We start from the raw sequence: 23,643 nt of genomic DNA, 5'->3' as shown, positions 1-23,643 counted from the left end.
CTTTACAACAGACTCCACCACAGGCTAATCAGAACACATCAGCTGACTTGATCTTACTAAAGAACAAAAAATTAGAGAAGACTTTTCTGTCCTCAACACCATCCCACAACTCCTCACAAATCCCACCAACTACTCGTTTAGCAGCACTACAGTATCAAAAATAACTAAAATGTAATAATTACATCAGGCTTTTGAAATATTCAAAAGGCATTGTCTGTTATTCACTCTGCAAGCCATACTGCTGCTTTTGTTTCATATGTGAGGGTGACAGTGGAGATCCATGGTAAAGAGATTCAAGGCACTGACTCTTTTCCAGCAGACCATGAGCACACTGACTGCTGAATACCCTCCAGGCAGACTCCAGCTACAAAGCCAGACAACTCTCCAAAGTACTCAAACTTTGCGCTCTGTAGACCAACAACCTAGCTTAACACAAAAATCAAACACTTTGCAAGTGCTGGATGAGTGCCTTTCTATTATCTAATCAAAAGTTATTCTAATCTTATTTCTAATTCATATCTAAGGAATGCATTCCAAACTGTCTGCATATGCTTTTAGTTACTGCCACAAAATACCATTGAAGTGCATATTGTAGTCTCCTTGTTATCTAGGCTAAATATGTTGAGTTTAGTAAGCATTTCTTCACAAGTCATTTCCCTCACCACTCAGAGATTATACATTTTGCAATATTACATTTTTTACTCACAGAAAGCCCAGTTCAAGGCCATAATTTCATTTTCAAAGGCCCATGTGCATCATGTTAAAATTAGCTGGCTGAATATGCAGTTTGCAGTTATGAATTCTAGCTCGTACGACTTTATGATCTCTTATTATAATACAGGGATATTATTCTGAAAAGTCTCCCTAAATATTAAAGAACAAATAGACTAGCAAGGGTTCAATTTCTCATTTCTGAAGAGACCAATCATGCTCAGGTGCCTTAATGCTGATTTAAACCATAATCAGTCAGGACTAAGTTATGTATCATGAACCCACAGTGTTAAAACAGCAGAAGTTTCAATAGCAGAGTCCAGTCAGCACTGATTTAATACATCCTCTAGTAACACTCATCTAAAATTTACCCAAAACTTGCATTTCCTAACATCTGAGTTCATATTTACTTTAGTTTCCTGTACACATCCACAAGTTAGCAGAATTTCTAAAGATTTTTCACAACTACCTCTTTCTGTGCAAAAGTTACCACATCAGTATTTGTTATTTAGGGTATTACAGCTGTCCTGCAGCCAGTACAGACCAATCTAAATATGCATTCACTTCCACTGCAGACTATCTTAAACACAAAATAGCCTGGAATACCATGAAATTACAGGAAGGCTCCAAACTTACAAATACAAATGTACTTAAAATGAATGCTTAAGCACAGACAATGTGGATTAAGATGAATATATACATACTTTCATATCTTTATAGTATTGGCTAACAAAAGTCAAAATTTCCATTTAAAGAAAGCAGGACATGTCAGTTCTACCTCTAGCACTACATATTAGTTTGTTTTGAAATTCAAGGCTACACATTGATTTTCCCATTATTCAAGGCAGAAGAGGAATGGTATACCATTGCCTGGAAATTCTGACTGTAGATTTCAGACTTTTCAAACACTCGTAACACAAACACCCATCACTTGAGCCATTAGTAACAGTGGTAGTAGGCAGTTGTCTTCATATGCCCCAGTAGCAGAGAAAATACACACTTTGCCAGCAGGTTTCAAGTTACTGCTGACAGCAGAGGAACACAAGCTCTCTGACTCCCTGATTTAGTTCCATCTTTTGTACGAAAAAAATACAGTCTCAATTCAAGATAAAACTAAGTATTTTTGCTGACATTTTTAGTAAGCCCTTCATTTACAGATCCAAAAGTGTTAAGACTACCCTCTGCACCCCCAGTTCTGGTCTACTCAAAACTGTTGATAATTCAAGTTGGACAGTAGATCTCGAAAAACTCAACCAACCCACACTCTTTAAGAACAGACTGACAATGTGCTTGGAGAAGACAGTAGTGATGCTCAGCAGTGAGAGGACAAAAACCTGTGTAGGAGAGCACTGTCTCATCTCCCCCCTCTGTCTACACAGGAGTGAAGCTTACCACAGCACTTCAGACTATACAGACCAAGAGGAATTTAAGCAGGAGACTGATTGCTTCTGCAGCACTGAGGGTACAGGTTACTTTTTCTCCTGCATACATGGACAGCTCCTCAGAAAGCTTTCATCAAAGATTTCTTTGAAAATCTCATTTCCCTGACCTGGAACATACTTTACGTATTAGACTGCAGAAAGAGCAGCCTACAGAAAATTCTAAACAGAAATACAGAAAATTCTATACTAAAAGAAATGAGAAGCCATACAAAGGAACAGCAAAAAAATGGAGAAAATCAAATTCATCTCTCGAATGCAGGTTTCTTCACATAGAGAAATGGTTGAAAGTCAACTGCCCAAAAAATCTCCATGGAGCTATCTGGAGCTCCAATTGCACAAACCACTGCAATTCTTAAGAGAAGAAAAATTATTGCTGACAAAGGGAGCAACAACCATACAGGGAATGGCAATTGGTGGAATTAAGGGGAATGTGGGGTAGTAATTGCAAAATTTCCCTCCATGTAACAGTCAGAAGCTACTTACTGCTGAAGCTAGTCAAAATGAAATCTCCAACTTGTCAGGAAATGCCTTAACTAGGCTTTAGCAAACTTGAAGCGGTATTTCCCTCACTGTCCCCTAACAAAGCCACTCTTTCTGCATAGAAAGTTTCTTCACACACAGATTTAGAGACTGAGCGTGCATGATTTTAGAGACCAATACTTCCACCTAGATACCAGACTCACAAAATGAAATTCCATGAGTGACAGAAAGAGAAATCTATGCCAGATGAGTGGTCTGGCTTGAGCAGGGGATTGGGCAAGATGACCTCCAGAGGTCCCTTCCAATATCAGCCATTCTGGGGTTCCATTACATTCTTCAGTATTTGACCTAATCTCATTTGAACCTCATCTCTAAGCCATTTTTCTGGAAGATGGCTTAAGTGAGTTCAAGTCCTCTCAAGGAAAGAAGGAAGAGGAACATGAGTTTTCAGTATTCTACCACAGAAAAAATCTAAGTAGGAGGAGCAAAATTGAGAGGAGAGTGTGAGGCAGGACTAGCAGTACTTGTAAAGGAAAGACCAATACAGAAAATAAGAACACAGGTAGCACCAGAACTACCACTTGTGAGTGATTTTTAGAGTTCCATCTTATTTTCCATTGGGCTTCTGTTACGAAACTGAAAATTGAACTGCAATACTTGAATTTAGGTCAAGCATTTTACTGTTCCTGAATAAAGTCTTCTGAGGTTATATTTTAGAAAAGAAAGGGCTGTGCTTTTCAGTCTGGATTTAAACATTTGCTTTATCCACCAAGTAATGGGAAAAAAATCTTCAATTATGCATTTCTTTCTGCTTAGTTTTTTTATTCTTTTTTTTTAAAGTCAGTTGAGCCAAGAGTGTGTCTGTTGGATTACAAACTACACCTGACGAAAAAGACCTTGTCTTGTATTACAAACCATTTCCCTGTACGCTATGACTGTTTGAAATAGGAACAGAGTCAGTGGCCCAGGAGACTCCTACCAATCCCATGGATAAGAAACCCAAGTACATTACATTGTAGAGAACCAGAATTTCAATAGAAACACACCATGCATGGTCTGAACACCCACCTTGAAACATCTCAGTTGCTGAGTGCCCAGTTTGAAACATCTCAGGGGGCCAATATTTCCAGTGAGTGGGCGTTGCACACATTCTGAAAGCAGTCATTTCAGAGTGGACACAGGGAAACTGAGGCACTTGGCATTACTAACCACTTTTGAAATTAACTATATTATTCTATAATAATAACAACACTTTTCCTCAACCTGAAACCCCCTTAAATTCCATCGCCAGCAGAACAAGGCCAACAGTGCTTTTGAAAAGCAACTTCCTTACAGTACTTTTTTTTCTCCAGACTACCAGGGGAAGGCTAAAAAGCTATAAAGATCCCAGTTTAGACATGAGAGCAGTAGCAATGATCTATCTGACCAGGTATATCAACCATGGTACCCATACAGACTGCAATGTAAAGAATGGCATTATCTCTGAACACCAAATGACACTATGCTGAGCTAATGAAATAAACAGGGTTCTCACACAGAATTTGATGTAGCAAAACACTCCAACATGTGCTGACTTGCTTTGCTGTATAAAATCCAAAGTAAAATATTATTCAACACAAATAGAGATGGTTTAATTTAGGCTGAGACACACAAGTAATACAAAGACAAACTAAACTCTCATAGAAGTAAACATTTGCTATGAAACAAAAATAGTTTTATAGATGTCTACATATTTTTTGCTATTGTAAGCTCTATACTCGATGCCACATGCATGAAGGCAGGTAGTATGCACACAATTTTCTCAAACAAAAATGGCATTTTGCTTGACTAGACACTAAGGCCTGTACAATTCCCAGACTATTTCCCACCCTTCTGACAAGATGTGAGTACTTGACCAGCATCTCTTTTCTCCTTACTAAATTCCAAGGTCATGGTGAGGTTAATCTTTATTTTACCAATAAATGCCTACTTCATTTTGGAGAAACACCAATTTAAAGTTAACAAAGACAATATACCTAGTAAGCAGAAGCGCTGAAAGGAGGATAAAGCATTTACAGAATGCAATACTTTTGAGAAGCAACTCAAGCTCTGCACTACCATAATTCTACACCAGTCTCCTGGCATTACTGTGATATGCACCCAGAATTACAGTTCTCTCTTCAGCAAATGACTAGATCAGCATTCCTCAACACTAGCACAATACAAGCCCAAGAAGAACAGAAACACAAGTTATGTTGACAGACAAGCAGCAAGAAAACACCAAGGCTGAGGTTCACATACATTTTCTTTGGCAATAAAGTGAATTTCACAGATCATTTCCCCAGGCGCTCATCCCTGATGTTGCTCTTCTGTTCCTTGTCTGCTGCCCATCAGCCAGGATAATAGTCTTGCATAGGGTCATACTATAAATTGGATTAACGAAACAATTCAAACTAAAAATAGCAATTTGTCCTCCAAACCCATGCTATTCCAGTAATGGACTCTGAAGTGCAGATATTCAAACAGTTGTACCAGTACACTTAAGGAAGTAGCAAATTGTAGCAGGGTGGAGATTGGGGGGGGGGGGGTGTTGTAGATGTGCTTGCCACAGGGGGGTACTTCCTAAATCAACTTGTTTGGCAAGAAGAAGGTAAAGGAACCATATCTGTGTGTTTTCAAAGTGAGGACATAGCATACATTATCTTCTCAAAGAAATATGACCAATCTCTCATAAAGAGAGACACACCTCCCTCGTGTTTTCCTAAATATATATATTTACAATATATATAAAATACATACTTACAACTACACACAGACATATATCACTCTCACCCCAGTGGATTTTAACAGGTGATGAAATTAAGGCTGAAAACAACATTTACAACTAATTTTAATGGGAAAGAATTTTCCTATGACTAACAAAATGTTTCTTGCCTCTGGAAGCATGGACATGTCTGCACCATACAATAGAGCCTGGCTCAGTGCCCCGAGCTGCTGCTGACCTTGCCTTCTTCAGAACAAGAGATGTGAGGGCTGGGAATATTTAAAAATAAGAGGTTTAGTGCTGCCCTTCTTCTACCCAATTTGTCCTCTCAGAACTTGTTAAGGTAACATTAGAATTTGGGAATTTTTTTTTAAATATTTTCCCTTTAAAGGAACAGCAAAATAATTGTTAAGGCCTTGTAATTGCTATTATTTGATCTCTCAGAATACTTTGTAAAACCAGTGCTTAAAAACAAGAATTTAATTTCAAGACTTTTAATGGGTCTTTACTGTTCTATAAAAGACTCATAGGCTGCTTTATGTATGATTTCCCCTGTAAAGGAATATCAGCAAAATATTTTTTTTTATTGTTCCAAAAAGTTCCAAGTCCTAATTTCTAACTTGTTAGATTTTTTAAGCACAATTTCTTCTGTATTACTCAAGATTTCTACTGGCACATTATGAATTCTACAGAAATAATCCATGCAGTTTTTATTTACAAGTCAACTGTATTAATGCTTTCTCTTGCCAAAACCCAATTCTTCTCATATTTTAAATTGCACTGACAGGTGAAAAATAAATATTTTAGTGTGAAGTGCAAGTCTGTCTCTAATAAAAGGCATGATTGTTATGAGCCAGCAGTAAATAATACCATTAGGTTTTTCACAAGAAAAACCTTACTTCTGTTAATGAACCAATTCTATTTCTCATCTTAGAGAAGCTCATTCAAGGAATACCTTCATTAAAGTAAATGCAGTAATTACTTAGAGTTTCCTCCATTTAGGGGATACAGGAAATGGGTTGGAAAGACTTTTCAGAGAAAAAAAAAAAATCGGTAAGATAGGAAAACAAGCCCTTTTCACCCAAGACCTTCAAAATTCTCAGAAACATTACTTCTCTGTCCCAAAGTGGAGGCAGCCTAGCTCAGAGCTAATAAGCCCTCATCAGAGCTTATTTAATCAGTGTAATGTTTCAGTAGATCTAGCTGTCTTGGCTCTGGGCTTAAGCTACCATAGTTTCTGAGTCTGGTGCAGCTACGTGTGAGCTGAAATCCAACTGCAGGGACGAGACTTGTGGCACTCCAGCAACAGGAGCCACACGGTGCCATCAGCAGCGTGCTGGCCGGACACGGCGCCGTGAGCGGGGACAGAGCATGGCACAGTCACCTCCCAGAGCGGCCGAGGGGCTGCATCGTGCACGGGCCTCGCCCTCAGGCCCTCACTGCACACGGGTCAGCCCTGCTGCTGTGCACAAAGCGCTCAGCAAAGGCCAGTGACCCCCCAAGTGCCCACCAGAGCGCAGGGACCTGCCCTCTGCAGCGCACGCAAAGCCCCGCAAGCAGGCTGCAGTGTGCACTGAGCCTGGCCCAAGCAAAAGCAACAGAACTCATCTCAAACAGGAAGGTAAGACCAAGATAATCCCCTCACTCCAAGACAATCCATCACTGTCTTATTTCAGCGCAGTTGAGCGGTCACAGCTACATTCACACGCACAAAAAACCCACAGAATCCAAGCTAAGCTTCCACAACCAACTGCAACAGCTTCATGCAGACACAAACGAACACTCATCAAGCACTTAAATGTTAACATTACCAACCCAAAACGAAACAGATGGGGGAGGAAAAATGCCAAAATATGTCTGGTTTTTCAATGCCCAGTATTTTGATTAGATGCTTAAAAACATTTTTTTTCTCTGAACCCACACAGCCTCCCAAGTATAAGTTTTGATATTTCTGCTTCTACAACCCATGGCATTCCTGACTTCAGAATTTAGAGAAGGTTATGGGTAGTCCCAGACAGAGCATGGCTGCTCTTTTGCTAACCAGCTGGGGCATTGGCTGTGCTGCAGCTGAGCAGCAAGCCCAGGGTGGGAAAACAATCCAGTTTTCTAGGCAGCTTTGGAGACAAATCTGGCTGGCAGCAACTCCACATTTTGCACCACTGTGAACAAAGCAGTGAAGTCTCTTAAAACAGAGCTGACAGTGGTTCATACACATAAATGAATAAACAAAAGACAATTCACATTCATAATATACAGCTGACAATAGAAAGGTTGATGTTTTAAAATCAGAAACCCTGATCTGTAAGATTCTCGGAAATGCAAAGATTAGTTGAAATTGATATGAGTATCATCTCCAAAGTTAATTTTTGCAAATGCAGATGTGCTTTGGATATTTTCCAGTTTCTGCTGAAGAGAACTGACACAAAACAATCAAGGTTAAACTAAAGGAATCTAGAAAACCAATGTCTCATGTAAGCAAAGGTCAAGTGATGTTCCCCAAGCAAACATCCAATTCAGCATGAATCACATACTGATGTGGCACTTGAAGTGCTAACCATGCCACAGTACTAAAGCTACTGCTTTCAGAGCACATAATTCCTCAAAATGACCAAAAAACCACCCAAAACTCCAACACAAAAAAAAAAAACAACCCACATAATCCTCTTACACAGACAAGGCAAAGGCAAAGACTGCACACAAACTTCAAGTGTAATGAAAACCAGCATTTCTTTCTGCCTCTAGCAGGCTTCTTTTGCATAAAACTTCTTCTGTGAATTGGCAGATCTCCTCTTTTTGGCATGCATTGCTGGTATGTGGCATTCAATGCTGGTAAGTGACAGAGCTAAATCTTTCCATTGCTGAAATTTCACTTCCAACAAAATTCATACAAAAAATTGTCATATTACAAGGAGCTGCTACTTTCTTATCACATGGAAAATGCATATCTCTGTGCAAAAAAAAAAAAGCAATGCAAGTCTGTATTGCCTCAGTCTCTCATACACACACAAATATGATTTTGAGAGGAAACAGGAATTGTTTGATGGCTTACAGTACACCACACATGATGGTGTATCAGCATGTTTTTTATATAATGCTGTTATCTTTGTCCATAGTAGGAAAGAAGGAGCTTTGAGGGGCCTCATGGCTTCTCAAAGGGTAGTTTTGAAAAAGCAGGAATATAAATTGAAACTGAATGTGGAAATGTTCTGTAAGATAAGAAGTAAAAGGTTGCCTCTGTTTTAACTTACACAGAACTGGTAAACTATGCCATAACAATTAGTCATTGTGTTATTAAAATAAATTAAATTCAGAACCATAGGACAATGGTTGAGATTTGTGTGGCTAACATGCACTAGTTGAGAGAATTTTATCTCCTTTATACTGATATGTTTTTGAATTTTGTTCCATTTAAAATCTATTTTTCTATAAAAGTGATCGTGTACAAGTCTGTACATTCAGTGGTGAAGTCTTGATTACCTTGAGACATCAGATCAGACTACACACCTCTAACAAAGCATGGATAAAATCTAAAAATACCAAGAAAATATAGAATTTGAATGAGTTATGGCATACCTAATTCTCTCAAAAACAGCTGTGAATTAGATCCACACCCACGAGTAATAAACTTCAAAAAATGAAGTCTTCTGAAAATGTCACATTAATCTACCCATGCAGTAAATGTCTACTCACCCACTACTTACTAAGATGATTAGTAAGGAAATCACAAGTTAAACTTTATTCATCTGAAGAAAAATACGAAAGAGGTTGCAAGGTTGATTTAACTCAGAAGATATTATTGTCACTTGACATTTACATGCAATGTATAATTCCATTCCCACTTACAGTCTGGGGAAAGCCTGTTAAAATTACTTCCTTAATGTGTGAACACTTCTTTGAATTGTGTTCTCTTCATCTGCCATCTTCTCCTTAAGCCAACTGCCTCCTTTTGTTAAGTCTTTTTTAATAGGAAAGTTCATTACATATAATTTAGGGAGCAGTTTGAGATTGACACCTTCCATTGAGTGCTACTGAAGATGCATATTTCAGAGCACTCTAAAGTATCTGTTGATAATGTCAAAAAGGCAAAAGGGTCACACAAACATATGCTGAACAGCTCTAGCATGGGACTAATTGGAATTGCCACATCTATCTTCTCATTTTCACCCACATGGACCAGTCCTCCTTCCATTTATATGCCAGACTACTCTTCGCCTTTGTAAAAGCTAACACCTTTGGGGCAGCTACAGAAGTTGCTTACATGGAAACACTATAAGGCAGGCATTCAAACAACTTTTGTCATCTAGAGACTGATCAGCATACTGTTCTGCTTAATCCTGTTGATGTGGCTTTCTTATTTCTTATTTCTTACTTTTCCTTGTCCTTCATTACACATTTCTTTACCCCTTACTCCTCTTCCCTTCTATTTCTTCTCATCCAGTTCCCCCATTCCCACTTTTTTTCCTGAGCACTTGCTAGCTAGTTTTTTGATTCTTTCTCTGTGTCCAAGTGCTCTCTCCCCAGTGATCACAATCTTTGGAGGATGCCTCTCCCTCTCTCCCATCCTTTTATGTAATAGCAGCTCCAACAGACTCATAGTTGTTGCTTCTGTTTTATTGGCATAAAGGTCCATTAGCAAGAAAAAAAAACCCAAACTGAAACAACAATAAGAAAAAGGGCATAAGTTCCCCAGTCATTAGAGGTAACTGCACAGTTTGGGAACTCACCTAACATGAACACTGCCCGAGGGTGCCTGGGCAGTGTGAGTGACAGCAGTTACTTGGTTACTACGTGCCCTACACACGAGGTTGTGCTGCATGATGCTCAACAGTAATGTCAGACCCTTCTTCAATGCCTGAGAGAGGTACAGGGATTGTTCTGGTTTTTAGCTTTTTTTAAGAAAGGGCTGACTGTATGCTGACAGTTTGGCAGATGCATCCCTATCTTTAATGGCACATAATGTATAATTAAGGCAAAGACTCTAAGCAAACAAGAATAAGACTAAATCCTGCTAATTGCATTGTCCTTCAATAAGCTCTCTCAGTATTTCAAAGAAAGAACAACACAAATTACTCATGCCTGGAAAGTGGGTCTTACACCAGGACTGACTAAAGCAGCTCAACTTGTGAAGTTGAAGATGCTTAAGGTGACTTGTTCATGATCTACCACTAATACCTTGAAGATTTCTGAACATATTGGGCTCTTTGATTATCAGATAGAAATGTAAGATCCAGTGCCTGAAAACTGCAACAAAAAAGAAAACACAAGGTTGAACTGTTTCTTCAGAGATAGGATGGATTCTTCAGTTGACTTCTTGCTGAACTGTGGGTTTCACTGTAAATTTTCTTTCTGTAAGCAGGTCTAGTAGCACATTTTTTGAATCAGTGTAAAATTTTCTCTCTTCACATATTCCAGTATTATTCCACTAATGAACACCAGACTACCCTCCTGTAGACACGGTTGTGTCTCACTCATAAACTTCATCTAAGTACAAATCTTCACTTAGTGCCCTGTGTGTATTTTAGTGGCTCAGACCATTTCGTATCACCTGTAATTGTGGGATCACACCTACAGTTGTGACACTTCCTATTTGTCAATTCACCAAAAGGCAAGGATGATATCTTTGCTGATCTGTTGTCTTCTGCTACCTTTTAATTCCCCTGTACACATATTTTTCCTGGCTATCTACCTATCTCCTACTTTTTCCAATCACCTACCACCATTACAGACAATTCACATTTTTAGACTCTTGTAACATAATTTCCCCAGGCACAGATGACATAAGCAAAAACAAAAGTGAATATCTACACAGGAGTTTGAGATATTCATGCATCCTCACAAAACATTCCTGACACCTTTTTTTTATAGAAGGCAAACTCATATTCTGTGAACTCCAGTGACTTCCTCAAGGCCACAGTGTGATGCCAGTTTGAAAGCACAGTTAGTCCCAGCCTTGAGGACTCAGAAAAATTAGACTCAAAAGCACCTCACTTATTTTATCTCATTCATATAATGCTATTATGTGTTCCTTGTTCTTCTTCAGAGGAAATGGTAAACAAAATGAGGAGGGAAACAAAATAACCTATGAAAATTATAATTAAAAATATTTTAAAGCTCCAATTCAGACCACCAACCCCTGCCTATCCTCCAAAGAATGGCATTTTTCATAGTGTCAGTAAGGAATACAAAAGTCTTACATGCAATTCTAACTGAAAAAGCAAACATTCCCCTTTAAATTCCTGGAATTTAATCAGTACATATTCATTCTTCACTGGAGCATCAGTGTGCTATATAACATTGGTATAAATTTCATAAAATATGTCATAAAACCTGGATTTGAGTCAGAGGGTTTTTTTTTTTTAACTGAAAGTATTAAAAACCTCTAGTCGTTAATTCTATGTTCACTTACACAAAAAAAAAATTATTTGAGTATCAAAAAAAAAAACAAGGTAAAAACTAGTAACAGTCTTGAATTCTTGAAGAGATGAGCAAAGACATAGGAAAAGAAAGAAAAAATAAAATTTTGAAAAGCGTCCTGTATCCATTTGTAGGGATCTGGATGAAGTTTCAGAATGATCACATTTACATAAGGGCTTCTTTCATGTTTTGACCAAACACTAAGAATATGTCAGCACAATGCTCACTTTTTAACCAGATAAATTTTTTCCTAGTGGAAAGAATCAAGAAAATAAATACAATTGTTTTATATTCCTACTCTTTCTGAATGCTGACAACCCCAGGTTTTTTTTCTACTTTTGTGGTTCCTCCTCCTTCCCTATTTTTATGCACACAATTAGATCACTGAAAGCTAAATTCTGATCTACTTAAATTGATAAAAATTAAAACCTTCAGAGTGGGTTCTTCAAAGCCCACACTACTTTCTATATATACCCTATGCCTCTACATTTAAGCAGGAGTTAGTAGTATTATTTTCTTATTGCCACATTTCTGTAGCAGAAATATGATGATAAGAAAATGACTGATTTATATACTACAGAGAATATTTTCATACAGTAAATTACTCAGATAAAATATTCCTCTTTGGCTTTTGTTCAAAAAGGCTGATTTATCTTTGTGCTAAAGAGCCCACACAGGACCTCTGCAGTACTTCATAGTATTTCTAAGCTGCAGCAGACCATCAGCATCATTCTGCTCTGATCTCATGCACAGCAGAGGCCAAAGAACCTCACCCAGCAATTTCAAGCCTATAACTCACAGCTGTAAGCTCACTCATTCTCTCAAGGTTAACATCACTAGTGCACAGAAGGTCTCCAAAAAGGTCTGTACAGCATTTAAATCCCACTTACGATCTATTGTGAAGACTACTGAGATTTTATGAGGTCTAGGACAGAGAAATTTATAGTAACTATGGGTACATGAGGTAACCCACCAGGTGACTGCAAATCTCTCTGACTCACAATGACCTCTGGGGGAGAAAACTACCCACTGCCTTAGAAAAATACATAGGAAAATGGAATAAATATTCACACATACATATGCATGTATTTGACATCAGGCACTATGTAAATACCACCTACCAAAATCTGTGAAATAAAACTGCACAGTTTTCATCTGAGCACTCGTAAGAGCTCTGACAAAACCCAGGACTGTCCAGCTCTGACCTTCTGCTCAGGTGCACTCTGTCAGTCCATTTCCATGAGAACACACTGAGGACAATTATTCTGTCCAGTTATTCAGATAAGCTTTAAATCAAGCCTGGATTTCACTCTGAATGATACTCGCTGCATTAACCACAACATAGCTGCTTCATGCAAGAATAAATGTATAACATGCCATGATCTGTATTGATCTGATAATACAGATTCTCTTTCTATTCATCTGAATCCTCCATTTCTATTTTATTGTCACTACATGCAAAAGCATGCACCAACACCTCTAAATCCATTCTAGGAGTGAGTTCCAGAGTGTCACAGCAGGTGAAGCAAAAAGCAAAGCCTCTGCTGCCACCTAAAGGGTTCCTCTGTCCTTCGAACTGCTGAAGTTGAGGAACAAAAATACTTCGATGCACCCAGCTTAATCAGCACCCAAGCTGAAAAAGAGCTATCAGAACAAAAGCATGCTGCTTAAGACAATAATACAGCTGCTTAATATAGCTTATTACAGCTTAATATAGCTGCTTTCCCATCACTGCACTGTGCTCTTCTTGCAGTCAAAATTACAGCTAGGAAATAGTAACAACACTACATATTTGCTTCTTCCCACTTTGTAAGATTACAGACTACAGTCAGAGTGGGTTTGGATAAATATAAAAGAACAAAAATCTTTCATTACAAGTCATATTTTTCCAGATTTTGAAACAAGGCACATTTCCAAATTCTCCTTCTTTGGATTGCTTCTTTGAAGAACAGCTTCCAGAGCCAGCCCATTGTGTTCCAGCAACGGGCTCATCAATGCTGGATAAAAGCATTGCAAGTAAAGAGAGGTAGAAAAAAAAATTAATCCAACTCTCTCTTCTCAAAATTTTTATATTGACTGCAGAGCATAGTGCAAAAAATATATTTTTTTTATTTTCAGAAAAGCATTTCACAAGAACTCAAGCAGTCTTTCTTGCTTCAAAGAATAAAATTACTTGAAGAAGAAATACTCCAAGTGTAACTCCATGTACTTACCTGCTTCAAAAAAAACCATATCTTTCTCATTGTTAGTTGAAAGGTTAAATATGTGTAAAATAATACAAGAAGCACAGCACAATAGAAGCGTAAGTTAAGATCAAAAGCACATCTTCCCTAAAATGATTCATCTTAAGTGAGGGATTTGAAGGAAAGCAAAAGTAGTATTTTTGAGAAAGGAATATGGAACTTTTTGTTTCCCATACCACAAAATACAAGCTTACTTTGGACAAGAGGAAAAGAACTTCCCCAAGAAAGATGTCATTTTGGTGCCTACACTGAGTTTGTGCACGTCACCAATCAACATCACAGACATTGGTGTAGCAGCAAAGCAGATCAGTGAACAAGCAGCTTCTGGCAGAGAGAAAACTGGGGTTAGAATAAAACTTCCTCTGTGAACAGCATGGTATCATGAGGGAATTCTTGCAGCTTCACAGGAAGCATCTAACAGAGTCTAACACAGAAGGATGAACTTCATGAATCATTGGCCTCTCTTCATTTTCTACCTCCTCATAACTAGAAAACATTTCTGTATAGCAAGTGTCAGTGAAAAGCCATTTATCTCCAGGATGGACTTTGACATTCTATGCCTATATTCTCCAACAAGAAAATAGAAAATCTACATTTAGGTTCTCCAATAAGAAAAAAACCTTCCTACAGTGCATATAAAACTGTTTGCTACTTTCTTCTCATAAGCACCCTCACAGATCTATGGACCTAAGAGTGAAAACCGAAGTTTGATTTCTCATGAACAATCCCTACAACACAGAGCACAGCTTTGACCATTATGAGGCCACTGTGAGGTGGGCGCTTGACCAAACCACCACTCGTATGTGATAGAAGGCAGGATGTGCAAGAAAACATCTGGACATTGCTTATCTTGCCTGGACAAGAACAGGGCAGCAAGGCAAAGTTTATCTTGCTTGTTTCCTCAGTCAGAGGACCTCCATGCTCACACCACTTACTCAGGCAAGTCACAAAGTGTCATTCCAGCCTATTTGCTACAGCCTGTTCCCAGGACAAGTACCTTATGTCTGGATTATTTTTATGAAGCACAATGATCTCTAACACCATGAAAACTAAGAGACCATAAACATTTTAGAAGCACAGGTGTCAGCAGGTTGATTTCTGGATCTCAAATCAATTACATCATAGTCATTTCATGCACAAGAACTTTATCATTGTCAAGATTCATGTTATGGTACGATACTGCAGGAATCCTGCATTTGAATTTCCAAGGAAAAATAAGCTAGGGGAAAAAAGGAACAAAGAAAACAAATTAACCAAATTATCTGATATTCAAACACAGCTACAGAGTCCATTTTCATACTGGAGTTTATACCATTCCAAGTAGAAATTTTAGGTCAATGACAGAGAAACTTACATGGAAAGGGCCCCTCTCTCAGGGATGAACAAACTTAGAATGTTCAAGTCTGACTGTTTTAGGCTGCTACAATGGGTTTAGAAAGTCACTCCAAAGAATAGTGAATATTCCATAAAAACTCATCCAACTGTCTATCAAAAGGCTGGCAATCATTTCATAAAACAAGGCTAACTGCCACGTCTCTGTGCTCCACATTTCTTCCTATGTCAACAACCTCAGCAATGTTTAGAGCTGTTCTTGTTAACACCATTCTAAGTGAGCAGCGATATAAGTCAAAGTAATGTGGGTAATCTCACAGGGTTAGAAGATCCTACATTATCAGCTACTGTTTAATTAGTACTGAACAGGAATGATGACACTGCTTTCTCTGATGAGAAAGCAGTCAGAAAAGGAGGACATGGCACATATGAGATGAAGTGCTGCACACATGAAGAAAAGTGCAGAGGCAGCCCTGGGACAGGGAAACAGAAAAATGGAGTAAGCAGACACAATTGAGGTAAGCTCTGCTGGCAGAAGGAGCAGGTTATGTAATGTAACCAGACAAGAAAGAAAGCCAGAGCTGTAACTCTTAACTTAATCTGGGGAACATGCCAAAGAATTGTATCACTGACATTTCTAAGACCCCTGGGCCTGTTCTGTACACAATGGTGAGCAGAAAAACACTTCAAAGGATGGTAAGAAAACAGGAGGAATTCTCAAGCAGAGCCTGATACTGCTACAGGAAGATCACTGCTATGTAATACAGGTGGCAAACAGCCATGGGAAGCAGTTGACCATGACATTTTCTGCAAGTTTTTGAAAAAAAGGTAGCTCTTTTTCTTTCCTCAAGTAAGATTAGAATTTACCTGCAGTAACTGCTTCCCAAAAACAGCTATTCCACATTTCATGGCCTCTACACTTCACACTGGGAAAGTGATGTGTGGTTGAAAGAATGTCCCAGACATCAAGGAAGGATCTTGCTTTCACAGAAAACACATTCAGCCAATTAGACAAAACCTTAACTGTTCATTCTTTAAAACGCTTTTCAGAAGTTTAATGCTAAGAAATTCTTATTTTGTCTGTAGTTAGTATACTCTCCAGACCTCCCAGTTATTTCCCATTTGCACTGGACAATCCTCCCAGCTTGCACTCCAGCCCAGACAAAAGAAACACCCCATCTAAAGAGCAGCTGTTGGACTGGAAGCCTGGAGATGACCATGAGTTAGATTTCTTCATTCAAATATCCACAGTTCTCCATAGTTTACAATCCCATATTCTTGAGAAAGTTCTGCTGAAGAGTCACCTGAAACTGCCATCCTCAGCAAGCTGACCAAATTTACATCCAAAAATTTTGAGTAAAGCTGGGAATGGATGTCTGTCATGGATACGACAGATTTGTCCTGGGCCAGCATATTCTTACCATAATCAACACATCAGTCAACATGGAATTGCAGGTTTCACTAACTCCAAAACCAGAGAATATAACCTGGATGTCCATGAGTGCTTTCTAAGTCTACAGAACTACTCCAAGTAGGTAAGTAAAGACAGTTCAGCAACCAAGAGAAGTTAAATTAGCAGTGCAAACAGCTGTTCCTCTGTGTGCAGAGGTGTCAACACATGGCTCAAAGTTCAATACTCAGAGCATTACAATGCATAGATGTTGCCAAACATCTAAGTGACTTAATGAATTCTCTTTCTGCAATCACACTACTAAAGCTCTAAACCAGAATGAGGCAAGATTTGGGAAGATGCAAATTATAGTAGAGCTGAGAGGATTTTACTTGCATTACTGATTTTGAACAGTGTCATCTTCAAATTCTCAAATCTATTAGGTCTCCAGTCCAGCAAAGGACATAAGCATGTGCTTTAGCCTTAAAGTATTCGGACCCTTGGAAGGCTGGTGGACCACTCACAAGTATCAGTGTGTCCTTTCCTTCAGTATTTTACTAGCCTGGGCCACAGAATGTTCACGAGTATTTTGAGCATAGGCAGGACATACTGAAACCAAGTGCGCAGTTTGTTATTTTGTTTACATCATTTATTTATATAGTAACTTTTCAAAATGCTTCTATGCAACAACAGTGTTCTTTAAAGAAAAGAAAAATACAACCATTAGACAATGTCAGTTTCTAAAAGCTAATCAGCAGAAAGACTAAGAAGGACAAAAGGTTTATCTTTCTGTTTCACTCATTAAATAAAATGAGCTTTTAAATTGGCTGTTTCACATTCAGTTTGCTAAAACTTATTTTCACCTCTAGATCCCTTCCAGGATTTTTTAAAATTCTGTCTCTTTGCCAGCACATGTTCTTAACACCAATGTTCAATGCTAAAAGTCAGCAGGTTCTCAATTGACAGGGAGATTTTAATCAAGAATTTAACTTCATGGACATCAACAAAACCCCTTAAAAAATAAAAGGTTTTCATGATCAGATACATTAAAATTATTCTGTACACATTGAGCTATTATTGATAATAGCCTTATCAATAATAAATAGCCTTATTTTTCTAGACATCGTACAACTTCATAAATGAGCAATGCCTGACCCAAATATTGAACACAATTTATTTTCATAAATCTATACAGGAGTAGAACAAAATAAACATTTAAAAAATACATTTTACAGTAAATGTTTTCAGGATTTTGTATGTGGAGAATAGGAACTAAGAGAGGAAAATTCACTCACTGAACTAACTTTTCTGTCTTTTCAGTTACCTTAAGAAGCAAATGTAATTTTTTTTGTGTACTAGGCTCTGTACTTCACTACTATTCACAAAAAACAACACTGTCCATTATGAAAGACTAAAGAAACAAAATACACACACGGAAAAAGTGCTTGTGAACTAAAACAAACAGTTGCAACAGAATTCCTTGTTTCCACAAAGCCTAGCAATGAAACCTGTCAGAAGCTGGACAGTCAAATTTTGCAAAGGAAATTAAAGCAAATTACAAATGTGACAGGAAGAAGAATACATAAATATATTATCTAACTCTGTCTCAAAATCAAATTAGTATTTTGCCTCAGAACATGAAGACAAATTAGGATAGATGAGCAACAGCTTTAGAAACAGAAATTGACACATATGAGCTGGAGGTAAGAGCTGAACAGTCAAGTCCAGAAGATCAGATGATGCTAATTCTAAAACACCAAGAGTTTACCAAAGCATGTCATGCCACAGAAACCAGTTAAATGAACAAAATAATTTCAATATTTTAATTAAAGATTAATGTGTCACAAGCAGATAAATGAGGAAGAGACATTTCCTAGGAGTACAAGGCACAGACTTGCAACTGCAGACCTGCACAGTTGAGCTTAAGTTGCCTTACACCCTTCCCAATAGGAATGCAACAGAGGCTTCTACTGAAAAGTGAAATTAATAAAAACCTTTTAATTTCTGTATAAATAATTAACTTCTGCAGTCTTGGGGATGAAAGAATTCAATACATTCAATGTATTTCTATGCATTGCTTATGACAAAGTAGGAGGGATGGTGACTGCTAAAGCAGAGGGGAAATGGAACTGGTTACACGAGTTTTATGTCAAAGGGAATCCCCAGGTGACTGTTCAGACAAGCTTTCCATTTCCTCTTCCTGCAAGAAATGGCATTTCAATTGTCTCTGACAGCAGTATAGATAAAAAGGTGAAAGGAGAGAGAATATCACACTAGACAATGAGAAAAATATTACTCTTGATTGTACATAATCCTTGGCTTAGCTGAGTGCAAGATTTATAATGAACAGCAGAGCTTTTCTTTCAGAACATTCTTGTTCTCCACTCTGCACTCTTTATTAGAATTATTAGGGGTTTGGAGCTTTGAAGTTTTTATTTTTCCCTAGTGAAAACATTAACAAAGATCTAAGATAGGGAAATGGGTCAGCTAATGTTTGTCCTTGAAAAGTAGCTTTGCAGTGTTCCTTTTATTGCAAGTGAAATAGTAATGACAAGACTGTTGACAGTAATTAGAGATTTAAAGTACCCCACATTGGAAATGTCCAAATTGAAGCAACCTAAAAAAGGCCTGATTTTCAGGAGAGACAGCATTTAAAAAAAACTGCATCTCCTAACAGGTGTCTCAAGCTTTGTATTCAACATCTTTAGCATTATTTTAATATATTCTGCCCTGAATGTCAAATAAAATACACACAAAGAATCAGTATGATACTGAAAACTCATTTTATTCAGCCACTTGAGATGGTCTTCTCCATCTCATTCAGCAATGTTAAAGTATCTACAAAGCTGTAAGGTAACAATCATTGGAACACAATTAGTCTTGGCTGTCACAAAAGCAAGGACAATGTTTGTTGGGTATTTACATTTTCACTGAATTTATCTTTTAAATGAAATCTTTTGTTTAAGTGAAATGATTGTAATGAAAACACCCTGGCCAAACCAGAAGAGCTATAATAAAGACTGATATTTACAGTAATTAAGTCAAAATACATAGCTCTGGGACTCATCTCTCAGATTCAGGATGCAATACAAGCGAGAATATACTTACTGAAACTTTCCACAAGGTCAAGGGCAACCTGAGTAGCCACATCCATTCCAGAGTTGATTAAGGACTGGCAGTTTTTCAAAGAAGAAAGAGCAGAATCAATTGCATTGAACGAGACTCTTGAATCACCTGACATCTTGAAATTGTTACTCTAGAAATAACAGGGAGAACAAATTAAAAGCAGCTTGCACACAAAGAATTTGGGAGAGAAAACATAAGTTTTAATAGATAGCTAAACATAAAGCACTATCAACAGAATCACTGAAGCATTAGGGAGTAGGGATGAAAACTTAGCTCCCAAGATGTTGATAATTTCAGTGCAATTCATCACAGGTTTTCAATTCACCTCCTATTCAGTATTAAGCAAAACTACACCACTAAAAGCAACTCACAGTTTTCCTCTGCTCATTTCTATTGCTAAACCACAGTGAAGTTCAAACTCCACAATTATGTCTGCTTGAAAACTACTGCTCTATTTCAGATCCAAAAGAAGTTCCAAAAAAGCCCACATGCCCAAAAACTTGTCTGGGTTATCTAGACATATAATCAATTAGGCTAGGAAGAAATATGATTTCTCACATTCAATTTAGTTTCACCAGCAGTTGGCCCTTGGAAAAAATAATCTAACAAAGTGTCACTCTACTAAGAATATACTTAAGAGTAAAACATCTAGCATAATTTTCAAATAAAAGCCCACCTTAAAAATGCTGCCTACTTCTGCCAAAGATGCTACAAACTTTTGTTACCCATCTTCCATTAGCACAAAATAAAGCCACACAGGTACCATTGTTTATCTTCTTTACCACCCTCTGGCTCCACAATACACACCCACAGCCTACACCCTTTGTGGGGATTAGCTGCTCTGTCATTAGTAAAACCTTCAAGGGTTTTTGCTTATGCTGTGCCTATCACACTGCTCACAACTTCTCAAAAATCCCCAATTTCTGCTATTCCTTTTTCATTCTTTGCCATAACCCACTCAGACATGTAGCTACTGTGAGAAACATGAACCTGGTATGCAGAATTTTATACTTCAAGTTGCAGATTAGAAAAATTCTGCTTCAGTTTTAGATACACCAAAAAAAGAAAAATAGACACAGCAAAGCAGAAGTCTTAGACAGAAATACTGCATTTTTCCATGTAAAGAATAACTAGTATGTCAAGGACTATACTGAGATGCCATTGGGGGAGATAGAGAGCAGAATCCACAAACAAATTTGGGGTATACCAGAAGGGAAAGAGTTGTTCTATCAGTAACAGCCTTTAATAGGCTATAATCCAGCAGCAATCTGGAAAACATGTAAATAGAAAGTACAGTGCTTTTCCCAAGCTTTGTATCACTAAGGCTGTATCTCTCTCTACTGCTTTCCCAGAGACTCCAGAACTACACCTTGTGCTCCCCTTAACCTGAACATTGACATATTCCTCACAAGTACCATGCAGACCATGAGACCTGAATACCTACTGTCTCTTAATGTTTATTTCCAATAATTTTCCTTTTTTCCATTTATAAAATGCGCTTGGCCAGCCAATACTATCTTTTAGTACACCATCTTTAGGTCATGTGCTTCCAGCAACATTTTAACAACAGTTCAACCTCACCACAAATTGAACTTCCTAATTACATGCAAATTTTTCTTCCTCTCTATCCCCTTCTAAAGGTGCATCTTTCCACAGATGCAGCAGGCTTCAACAGCTCTTGTTATGTCAGCTTGTGCTCTCCCTGACAGAAGACTGTGACTGCTATCATTAGAGATCTTTTAAGGCTGTCAAACCGACAACAGAAGACAAGGGAAGGTTTCCTTATAGAACTCCCTGAAGGTAAAGAAAAAGGATGCTCTTGAAGATTTAATAAAAAATTCCTTCAGCTAGTATATTATTTAACTTTTTTTAAGGTACTTGTTTGCCATCTTAGCAAGACTGTTTGTATAGAACCTCTGTGATCCAAACATACACTACTGAATAGTCACATAAAATCATGTTAGCAGCTTTATCTTTCTAAGCCCATTTTGTGTATCAAAGTTAACAAAGAGAGCCTAATTCCCCTCTTGAATTTGGTAAATCTCACTGAGAAAGCCTGCTGTTCTTTTGGAAATTTCACAGATACACACTGTGAAAGCAGGAATCTGAAAAAAAAATAATACAAACAGTGAAAAGTTTAAAAGGCTCCTTCATTCTCATGAGTAAATTACACAGGAGCAGAAGTTACTGGTTATGACATTCAATCATATTGCAGTGGTAGGTTCATCTCAATCTGTCTTTTGGAAAATAACTTCTTTTAGATTAATTTTCCTGGTTTGGGTTTTTTTTGGTTTTGTTTTTTTTTTTAATAAAAGGTTATTTTTCTTAGAAACTGGTTACAATCCTATAATGCCCCAGCCTACTTGATGGGTTCAGAGGAAGGCAGTGGGATATACCCTGGGCAGTGCATGGGAAAAACAACCAAATTACCAGGAGACTCAATAACAATTTTTATTTCCAAACTTTGGAACATTCAAGTAGAGTAAGGTACTTGGCAAATTTTAAAACATCCGGACAAAAATAAAGTACTTCCCAAACTTTAGCTCAGCAAACTTTAACTTCTCCAGACACAAGAAGACACTGGAAGTTTTCGGTCTGACTTACATATTTTGAGAAGAAGAATATGTAAGAAAACCAGAGAAAGAAAGAAAAATAAAATGGGGAGAGAAAGGTAGATGGCCATCACCCCAGGATCCAGCATTGTCTCAGCAGCTTCTAAACCCCTGGCAGTGGAGCATGTTTGGCACACGTGTTGCTTTCCTTTTATCTTCCATGCTCTGCCACTTCAGGGCTTACAGGTCCTGCTCCCCCATCACTTCCCAGCTGGCTCTTTTGAGCCAGTCAGCTGTTCCTCAAGTCTCCTACAGATCCTAAGACAAAGATTTCACTCTTTCACAACTTTCTATGTGAATTCTTCAACTTCAGCTTGGAGCTGTCCATTCTACCTTCCAAGGGAGGGGCACATTCCTCTCTGGAACTGGTTTCACTGCAGTGCTTCTACCACACTCTTTTCGGCCAGGAAGGTATTCAGTGGGTGCATCAAAGCACTTATAATGTGCAACCCCCAGCCCCTTCACTTCTGGAAAACACAACCAGCAAACTCCGTGCTGAATGGGAGACTATCGAGGACATTTTTTATTTCTTTCTTTCTTTCTTTCAGGAAGTAATGAAATGGTCTAGACAGGATAAAGAACAAAAGAAACCCTAATTTCTATTGAGAAAACTACCTAAACTTTCTATTCTTCAATATCTCAATTTGTATTCTTATGTAGTATTCTATAGTATTCTTCAATGACTACGAACCAGAGGCAAGAAAAAAGTATTATTTGCTTCTGTAACAGCAGCTCTACAGGTGTCAAGTGCTCTCCGAGCGGCAGGATCAGTGTCCAGCCCCAGGCACACTCGGTGATGAGCGGCCACAGGGAGACAACCCTTCCGTGTACGGGCGGGGGGAGCAGAGCTCGCCGAGCAGGACGCTCCGCGCTCCCAGGGCCTCTCGCCGCCTCACCCGGGCCAGGGCAGGCCGGGCAGTCCCGCACGGAGAGACACGGGCCCGCACCCGTCCCGCCGCCGCTCCCGCGCCCCGGGAGCGCTGCCCTCGCCCACGGAGGGGACGGGGCCGGCGGGGACAGCCACCCTCGCCAGCGGCCGCTGCTCACCTCGTCCCCGCAGCTTGAGAGGGCAGCTGTCTCGGGGGCGGCCCCACGCCGCCCTCCCCGCTGTAGAGGCAGGCGGGCGGCAGCGCCGGGCACCGGGCAGGCG

General features: G+C 38.6%; 1 protein-coding gene across 1 annotated transcript in view; it reads right to left on the bottom strand.

Annotated features, from left to right (window-relative positions):
• The window catches only part of NSMCE2 (NSE2 (MMS21) homolog, SMC5-SMC6 complex SUMO ligase), a 126,954-nt gene that overhangs the window by 103,211 nt on the left and 100 nt on the right, over positions 1-23,643 (bottom strand). Inside the window, 2 exon segments of the mRNA XM_053943751.1 lie at positions 19,864-20,011; positions 23,541-23,641. Of these exon segments, the coding sequence (XP_053799726.1) occupies positions 19,864-20,011; positions 23,541-23,641 (249 nt within the window).

Source organism: Vidua chalybeata, chromosome 1 (genome assembly GCF_026979565.1).
Source record: "Vidua chalybeata isolate OUT-0048 chromosome 1, bVidCha1 merged haplotype, whole genome shotgun sequence".
Taxonomy (NCBI): Eukaryota; Metazoa; Chordata; class Aves; order Passeriformes; family Viduidae; genus Vidua; species Vidua chalybeata.
This window is presented reverse-complemented; position numbering and strand designations above follow the sequence as displayed.